Source organism: Neodiprion fabricii, chromosome 6 (assembly GCF_021155785.1).
Source record: "Neodiprion fabricii isolate iyNeoFabr1 chromosome 6, iyNeoFabr1.1, whole genome shotgun sequence".
Taxonomy (NCBI): Eukaryota; Metazoa; Arthropoda; class Insecta; order Hymenoptera; family Diprionidae; genus Neodiprion; species Neodiprion fabricii.
The window spans coordinates 18,193,989-18,203,800 of record NC_060244.1 but is presented as its reverse complement, the minus strand read 5'-3'; the positions used below and the strand labels follow the sequence as shown (position 1 = coordinate 18,203,800).

Genomic DNA, 9,812 nt, shown 5'->3' with positions numbered 1-9,812 from the left:
TTATAACGTAAGCTGCGTACATGAGAGTTAATAGATTGTAGAGAATTACAATTGATCTTGAATAAAATCCGACCGCAAGGTTGGGATGCGGATACCGACGAATTTTTAGTAAACACCAGATACGAAGATAATTTAATGTCAGAGGAAAAAAATCAATATCTCGTTAATAACGTTATTGCAACAAATTTATTAGTGTAACAAAAATACGTTTTTACATCATTGGGAAATATCGGAGAATCAAATCCGTGAGTTATTTTTCGGCGATACGCAACTCCGTGTTATACCTACATGCATACGTACGTACATTGTGTATGTATACCTAAATGGAAGACCTTATCGTGTGATAAAATGAATGAACTTAGTTCTATACCGTGGCCGTACTTTGCGTGCATATCTTTGGTATATCTGTGACAGCACTGGGGTTTTATTTCGTATGAATTGATTTTCAAAGGACCTTCAGATCTCCTACTCGGAATACGGTTTTTCTGCACATTTATCTTCCGCCTCCTTTCAACGTTGGTTAAAGAATTAAACTTTATGCGGAATCGATTTAATACCTACCAGCCTCAGACCGGCTAAAAGCTAGTTGTGGTTCGACTCGGTACCAAGTGCTGCGCCTATCCACACCTGTGCCTGTTTCAATCCACGTTAGTAAATATAAATCAATTGTCTGCACGCAGACGGCGTTATTAATCCATTTTACACAAACGTCGGTCGCTCCGTATATCGGAAAAAAAATTTATTCGGTACCCAACAGTATCAGCCTTTTCGGAAGATCGTCGCCTTGTTTTCTCTTCAATTTTTTATTTTCGAATTCAATTTATCGTGGGCATTGCGGTCGCCGATGTTACGTGTGTCGCATCCGCCGAGGGCCAGAGCTGCGTGATCGTCTTCGTCTGCGTGAGGAAGTTAATTCCCTGCGAAAACGTTATCACAGTTATCTCCGTTTCCTTTCGCGATGCTTCGCTAAATTTCACCGATAGTGATTATTAGTCACGAGGACCTTTTTTTATTCATTTTCATTTCAACCTCAAGCATAGACTCACAACAGATGTAAAATGTATTGCAGGATTCACGATTTATTGCTTCCTATGAGACAGGTTAAAAGGTTTGTCGCTTTTTTCATTCCTTTGCTAAAAATAAATAATTCATCCTTCTATTGCATCATATACCAGAGAAATTATTCATTTTCAGCAAAACTTGCTGTACAATTGATTTACCAAGCAGAACTGAAATTTTATTCGTAAGGGAATGAAGGTTACTAAAAAACATGAATTGTATCCATAGATAAATTTCACGGTTATTAGCCGTTTTAAATATTCCTCAAGTCTCTGAAAGCTTTAATAATTTATGAAGACATAAAAATTCTGAACGAATGAAAAGGATATTTCTAATTCAGCGTAATGCAAACTCCCTTGCATGATTTGTAGTCGAAATTTCGAACATTTTGAATAATATTACGAATCAAAAAATATTCAATAGTCCAAAGCCAAAATATGGATACTAGCAAAAGATCGTGTATCTTTGTATATTCAAATCAAACTCGAAATACTTCGAGACTAGTTTTGATCCTTGAAGCATAACAATGTGAAAGACAGTATGAAGAGTACGTTTAGAAAGCAGATAAACATCTCATGTACTCACGTATTTCCCATAGAAATTATTATCTCCAAGGAATGAAGCCCTGCTGCCGGTGAAGCTGAACATCGGAAGCGGTACCGGAATTGGAACGTTGACGCCGACCTGACCGACGTCAGCCCGATGAGTGAAGCTCCTGGCAGTTGCGCCGTTGGTGGTGAAAATGGCTGTTCCATTTCCATACGGATTGGCGTTGATGATGTCGATGGCCTGGTCCAGAGTGTCGGCGTTGATGCAGACAAGAACAGGTCCGAATATCTCCTCCTTGTAGCAACGCATGTCGAGTTTGACGCCGGTGATGACGGTCGGCCCGACGAAGTTGCCCTTCTCGAATCCCGGCACCTCGACGCCTCTTCCGTCGAGCGGAAGCGAGGCGCCCTTCTTCAGGTCGGCGTCGATGATGTCGAGGATGCGCTGCTTGCTCTGCGGCGATATCACCGGGCCCAGATCGGCGCCTGGAACATGCCCGGCGTTCACTTTGAGGCCCTTAGCAGCGCTGACGATGTCGGCGATCCACTCCTGCGACTTCCCCACGAAAATCGCCGTCGACAGGGCCATGCAACGTTGACCCGCCGCTCCGAAAGCTGCCCCGACGATCTGACTTATCGTTTTGTTCTTATTGGCATCCGGCATCACCACGCAGTGGTTTTTTGCCCCGAGGTTACACTGCACCCGCTTACCGTGGGCGGAACCCTTCTTGTAGATGTATTTACCCTGAAAGGAATTTCACGCTGTAGGCAAAGAAAAAAAACAGTAGGAATATCTGTAGACTGTAATTTGGTCTCGATTTTACACCATCTGATTTTGAATATCCGAATTTTACACAAAAACTGTTCCATAGCACTTCCGCAACGACAAATTTTCGGTCTGTTTTATCATCAATATTTTTACAGTCTAACAATAACCAAGGAGTTGTTGAATATTATAAAATTGTATCGGACGGCGATTTCTTCACACATTCTACTTGACAAAAATATCCACGTTTTGTCAATTGCTTATGTAAATTTCATTGATTTTGACAACATTATCCATGAACGCATGAAATTATTCCCGTGCCTTAAATTGACATAATTTTTTGAATCAGTTTCGTAATAAACGTTGCTTCAGCAGTGTAGCTAAAGTGACACTAAGCTCATACTTTGACGTCATTCTTTTCAGTATAACCTGATGTCAGACGTATGGATCGCATCTGATTGTGAGTTTCGCTGACGGCTTTTTATTGGAGTTACGAAAGACTGTTGCTTCAGCGACATATTACAAGTTTACTTGCGATACGTTTAGTCCGACACTAAACTATCATAAATTGCGGGATTAGTTAAACCAGTGTATCTGATACGGTATATCTCTCTGCCAATTTACATAACAGAGATTGCTGGAAACAAGTAAAACGAACTTGAACAAACGAAGCAGTCATGGCTGATCATATTAGAGCCAGTATACAAGGTCTACACGATGTATCGAGTGACGGAGGAATCAATGAGCTCAAGAATATGTTAACGAGAGTTTACAACCTCTGAGCATAATGAGCCATTATGTGCAAAACCATCGCCCTGTACTCACGGCCTGGTCCGAGCCGACAAAGGAGATGGCTTTGATGTCCGGATGTTCGCATATAAAATCAACGGCCTCGTGTTGTCCGTGAATGATGTTGAGGATGCCCGGCGGTGCTCCGGCCTCGGCGAATAACTCGGCGAGGATCATCGTGGCCCCGGGAACTCTCTCGGACGGTTTTATGATAACCGCGTTGCCGCAGGCGACGGAAACCGGTATTGACCACAATGGAATCATCGCGGGGAAATTGAACGGGCAGATCGCCGCAGTCACGCCCAAAGGAAGCCGGTACGAAATCGTGTCCATGTCCGTGGCTATGTTCGGCATGCTTTCCCCCAGGAGGAGAGACGGGATCCCGGCGCAGTTCTCAACGACCTCTGAAAGTCGGGGGTTTCTTGATAGAGTCGCCGTTCTCGGGGGCATGAATTGTTTTCTGAAAGGGAGGAGGGAGGGCAGTTTCGACCTCCAAGTTTTACTCACGGAGTCCACGCAGCACGTCACCCTCCGCGTCGACCATCGTCTTTCCATTCTCCTCGACAATGTTCTCGGCGATTCTTTTCTGCGAACATTTGTTCTCTCGTTAGATATGCGATTAATTTAAAATCGAAGGTTGAAAATACGAAAGACGGTGACAGACCATGTTCGCTCTGATAAGGGCTTGGTACTTGAGCATGACCTGTTGACGCGTAACGACGCTACTCCATCGCCACTTTTCGTAAGCGGCTTTCGCCGACTCGACGGCGCTCTCCATTTCGGTTTTCATCGATTTTGGTGTCCTGCAGACAACCTCGTTTGTAGCCGGGTTGTGGACATCGATGAATTCCGACGTCTTAGAGTCTGCCAAAAAAAAAAAATTATTATAAATTACAGTCCTACATGTTCTAACCGTAGTTTGCAATGAAGTCGAACATCTAACTGACGAAAGGACCTTAGCCCAAACATATTTTCACACCAGTTCCATTTACCCTTCATCGAATCGCGAGAGGAATTAGCCAGTAATTGGGAATTCGATAATTGTAACCGACAACTGCCGGTGGGAATGTGTTAATTCATTGCAGTCTGGTTGATCTCTAAAGCCGTCGATAATCGATCATTATTGGTCAGAATACTGTGAGTACGATCGTACAAATGCGTTGATAGATGCGGTAGTCGCATCGTCGTATTCTTACCAACGAATTTCCCATTTAGGTACATTTTGACGGCCGGCGCGAGGGAACCGCCGGAGCTGAAAGACCTGGCATTGTTCTTTAGCTAAAAGAAAAAAATCGTTACGTAAAATTAATAAAGACTCACGGTGAATACGTCTCTTTATCAATTATTGCTACAAGGGTTAAATGAGATCGCCGCTATCACTCAGAGCTTTAGCGGCAAGCTCGAGCATCTCAACAAAACAACACGAGGCGATGAAATGATAAACGAATCAAAGTCTCGGGAGAAAAGAGACTAACATAAGTCAACCCTAAATGCTTAAAAACAGTTTCTGCATATTCGATAGAGGTAATTATTATCAGAATATTGACGATGATCGAGAAATGAGAACGATTTTTAGAAATCGGACTTTGTATTGATACGGCTGATTTTTTTTTACGCAGATATGACTTGATATCAAATTTTCACCATTCATATTATACTTGGTAAGTTTATACATTATATAGGTTGGTATCAGATGTTCACCTTGCATATTATATTTGGCAAGTTTACAAGTTTTATAAGTTGGTATCAAATGTTCACCTTGCATATTATGCTTGGCAAGTTTAGTTTTCTTCTACTGATAACAAATCCTTGCAATAGCTCTAAAACCTATAGTATATGATGAGATAGTGAGGTATCAAAAAAAAAATCCTCAAACAAGAACTGATATGTCAAGAAATTATATTACATAACGCTTGTGAGCGAGATACGTGTACGAGAATTGAATTATCAACGTTGAATTCTCTAATCTGAAATCGCTGTCCCTGAACTTGAAATCGCAATAGTGGACACACGTTGCGCCAACTTTGAAGGTGAAAAAAATACCGCGAAAACCGACCAGCCGACCGAGCAAAATGACGTGTTCGCGATTGCAACAAGATATTACGAAAATAACCCGGTCCGACGGACACGCGGACTCGCGTATTTCGCAGGGCTGAAAGCAAACGTAGAGAGATCGAATCTCGGCGAGCAAATTGCATCGATTCAAATACACGCACACGTCTTAATTAATTCGAAACGATGCAATGAAATTGCAGACTGCAAGGCTTACAGCCACCTTCACGTTGGTCGCTCGACACTGACTCTGCGTACGATGCAACGGGTACAAAAATAAAGATCGTTTCCTCACACGCGAGTTTAATTTCAGTGCGTATGTTCGAATTACCTCACATATTGATATTTTGGCGAGGCGTGACATCGCGGCGATGTGATTCCTCTGGTGAAGCCTGATCAACTGGAATAGAGTCGAGCAGCAGGTTGGCCTTGTTGGTCTAATCAATGCGCGGCACTGTTTGTGTTAACCGGGTTGTACGTCGCTCGGCTGACGTCACGAACGGCCGATGTTTTCAGGACCGATAACGCCGCGTATTGCCGCTGATAACCGATTGAGGTTCGACAAAACCAAGTACATTTCCAACACCGTATTTACACATTTTAAACAATGCTTGCCGTGACCGCTTTTAGCCGGTAGAAAATCTCAATTGCTAATAATTTCATCTGCAATTCAAGCGAGGTGAATGATGTCACTTCGTGTCGAAACAACGTTTCTTACTAGATCCGTTCGTGCCTGTTAGCAACGACGATGGTAACTTATCCGTCGAGTTATCTACGGAGGGATGGACCGGTTCTACAGAAATCTATCTTACCGAGGTAAAATCCTACGGAGAATATTGTACAGGATCTATTCTACAGAAACTTAATCCTACAGCGTTTCTCTCTATAGGAAAGTTATCTAAATAAGTTGAGAACCACTTGTCCAGAAACTGCGTTCAAGTGATTCGTGGCACTGTGATGGTAAGTTAAGTAATATCTGAAACGATAGAAAACGATCCCCTGATAAGAACGCAGAAGGTGACTGTGTAAGCCCAAAGATTAGAATAAGTTAGGCATCACTTTCTGTAAAACCGCATTCTGTAGAAAAGAATTACTGTATGAAAGATTATGATTATGATTTCAGGATAAATATTTTCTGTAGTGCCGTACTTCCGGAGCAAAGATATTATAGAATATTCTTCGCGAGACTTTTAATACGTGGGATAAATTTTTATGGAACCGGAGGCCTCCGGTTAAAGAATCATTGTCGGTTACTCGTCAATCTAATAAAATGAACGGCAGATGGGGACACGTGCTTCATAAATCGAAGCTTTTTCAAAAATTGGTAATATTGATACGAAATTGCACTTCGATCAACGACGCTGCTGCAACATTGTATCAAATGCGCGACATTTTTCTTCTCGTCAATCTCTCTCGCTATAATTACGCTGACATTTTTAGCGTTAAGAACCAGTCTCGTGTCAACAAAATACGAAAGAATTTATTCGTGTACACACTTATGTGTATACAAGCCTACAAACGAGCCGTGTATCAATGCACAAGTCACACTCCTTTTGGCGCCGTTCCGGCGCGATAATTAATGTAAGATTCTAAATATTTCCTTAATTCCAGGTAAATTATCACCCGTTTCGGCCGTTTGTTATAAGAACCCGCTGATAGACGTTATCGCGAGGTGCATCGTTGTGTATGTACAAACTTTTCCACGCAAGATTTGACAACTAACGGTTTTGTAACCGCAGGTTATAATTGCAATACCGAAAAAAATAAATATACGTGTATACATATGTATACACACACACACACACACACGCGCACATATATCTATAATATCTGTCAGAAAGAGAGACGATGAAAGTTGCTTTTAAATCCGTTTCGCATACGTCTCCTATACGAGCTTTTACTTCCGCTCTCAGCCGGCTCTGTTTTTTTCTTCTACTTTGTACTTTATACAAACGTTTTTATCGTCTGAGAAAAAGTCTCTTTCGAATACAAACAAGTTTAATTATACATTAATGAGTACTACGAATTAATGGAAACCGTATAGAAAGCTTCAATAAACGATGAAATCCGTGAAAAATAGATGAATACGTAAATAGATTTGATAAAAGCTTATATTCGAAATACGCGCTGCAGCAGAAAGGTTTTTTGCGGTGACTTTTGCGCTCGAAGCTTTGCCGATTTTTGAAACAACTTCGATTCTCTTCAGTTCGTTTATGAATAACAATTTTTTTCGCACATGTAGATGAATATTTGACCAATGACTTGAATGACTCGCCTTGGGATTGATAGAGCCGAAATAACGAAACAGCTGTTATTTACTGGTAATTCGGCGTTTAACGCCTCCCGCGATGCCCGCATGATGCGGCCAATATTGTACAAATTATAATTCGGTAGAAATCGTGAAATGAGATTACGCAGTACACGCGGGTCGATATTTGGAAAATTAACGTCATGCGCATACATTCGGGAGAGATTAAAGTTCAAGCGTGTTTCATTCGACTTATTTATTTCTTTTCATTATTCATTTTCATTCTTTCTACTTTCATATCACAAGTGCGTTTATCATGCGTGTTCAAGGCCTGCGAACGATTGGCCAGCAGAGAAAGAGAGAGAAAGAGAAAGAGAGAGAGAGAAATAAGAAAGAGAGAGAGAGAGGGAGAACGAATTACAAAGTAATTATATCGCTCACCGATGTGGAATATCTTGAATAATTGCGATAAGACGTAATCATTTACTTCTCGGACTATGTGATATACATGTGTGCATAAATAATGTTTAATGCACGCAATGCATTTTGTAACACGATGCGGTTACTCCTTACGATTAGTCCGGAATATTAACCTCGCGTCCAGACCACACGAGCCGCAGATTTGAATGTTTATTTAAACTTTTTCTCTTTAATTTTATATCTGGAAGTTACGAATCGGCGCACACAGCTCTGTTTTCGCCTGTTTACGCCACGGGCAATTCCCCGTATAGTCTGGCAGTGAAATATCGTTCCGTTTTTGCCTCGGTCTTCGGCGCATCACGCGCATTATATATATATACAACTTTAAAAAGCCAAGCCACCTTGAACCAACAAGAAACACTGCGCCATGAGGTTCAACGTTGTCCTAAAAACATATAAAATTAGCCAGAGATCTCTCTCACTTTCATTTTCCAAACGTTAAGAAAAACAACTCGTTATATATACCTCCTGCCACGATCTAGTAGACAGACGAATTTATCTATCCGGTTTCTAAATATTTCGCATCAAATGAAATTTCGAATAGGATCCCTTCTCTCTTGGACATTACAGATTTCAATTGAACGTGAGATCCGTTTTCGCATCCGCATTCGTACTAGATTTTCAGTTTCAGGTGCACGGTATCACCGCAAAAATCATAAATAATAAGATATTTCAGAAGCAATTGATTTTTCGCTTCTTAAATCGACGTCAAATTGTCGCGGGTATGATAAACGATAAAATTTTACACCTTATCTGCATACGTCTCTCGGCACTCGTGTGCTATACATACCTTGTATCTATAAACACGCGGTGATGCGTGAAGGAGATGACTGTGAAAGTTGTGTCACCTATAACGTTAACCGATGTATAGGTATAGAGAGTCGTCTTTTCTTTCTTTCTTTCTTTCTCTCCTTTTTTGTTTCTCCCATTCTCTCGCTCTCTCTCTGACTCTTTTCATTTTGTACAAAGTCTATACGTCGCTGATATATATATATATATATATATATATATACATGCATGTATAAAATATATATATATATATAAAAGTCAGATAGGCTTGTGTCGATTACACACACTACCTGGCATTTACAGTAGTCATACACGCATAGTGTAACCTACGCATAAAGTAAAACTCCACGCATACGTAATCTGGCTTAATATTCCACGCGGCAATACGCGCGTTACAAAACTCGTTACAGTGCCTCAAGCAGTCGTACCGGATAGCATAACCCCACCTCAAATTCTCCTCCTTACATATTTCACCCACCGTATTATTACACTCACTTAAGGGTATTTCATTTACTTTGAATCAATTCCGTTTCGCTGTTAAAAGAAAAAAAAACGCAATTCGAATATATATAAAAAATCTCTCCAGAAAATCCTCAAAAGTTTTCGTTTGAAAATTTTTACTAGAAAATTGTGGCTAAATGTTGCATCAAAATTTATACCCATTTTCTCAAAACTACAGCTATATGTAAGTTTCTTTCTGTTTATCTGGAAAAAATTATATTCATCACATTAAATACAAATTTTGACGGAGAAACGTAACTTTCCCCAGATTTTACGTAGAATTCAACGCACGCGGACTAAAATTTAAAGAAAATCTGTAAATATTGTACAACTCGAGAGGAAATTCTCGAAACTCGCTAATTATAACTTTATCTTCCGGCAGTGAGTTGATTTTTTGAAGATAAGAGTCGATCCTGATTACAACGAACGACTCGTAAAATTTGAATCAATTTCTTGGCTCGCCGCTTCTTCTCGTCCGTCCGAATAAGCGATGTTATACAACCGGCCATGTTGGTAAAAATGACATTACAATCCAGCCGCTTTAAGAAGCTACAGGTATATTGTATTTGAGTATTCCGAC

At 40.7% G+C, this 9,812-nt stretch overlaps 1 protein-coding gene across 2 annotated transcripts; it reads right to left on the bottom strand.

Moving 5' to 3' along the window:
* Positions 1 to 167: 167 nt before the first annotated feature.
* On the bottom strand, positions 168 to 5,687 carry LOC124185237 (probable methylmalonate-semialdehyde dehydrogenase [acylating], mitochondrial). 2 transcript variants are annotated; one of them, XM_046575790.1, is made up of 7 exons: positions 5,546 to 5,687; positions 4,359 to 4,440; positions 3,827 to 4,026; positions 3,670 to 3,748; positions 3,199 to 3,566; positions 1,645 to 2,352; positions 168 to 917 (listed from the first exon to the last, which is right to left on the bottom strand). In XM_046575790.1, the coding sequence occupies exons 1-7, from the start codon at positions 5,576 to 5,578 to the stop codon at positions 816 to 818; spliced, it is 1,572 nt and encodes a 523-aa protein (XP_046431746.1). In that variant the 5' UTR covers positions 5,579 to 5,687; the 3' UTR covers positions 168 to 815. The 2 variants fall into 2 exon arrangements, with proteins under 2 accessions (XP_046431746.1, XP_046431747.1); XM_046575791.1 differs by lacking the exon at positions 4,359 to 4,440 and having other exon boundaries at positions 5,546 to 5,665.
* Positions 5,688 to 9,812: the final 4,125 nt, after the last annotated feature.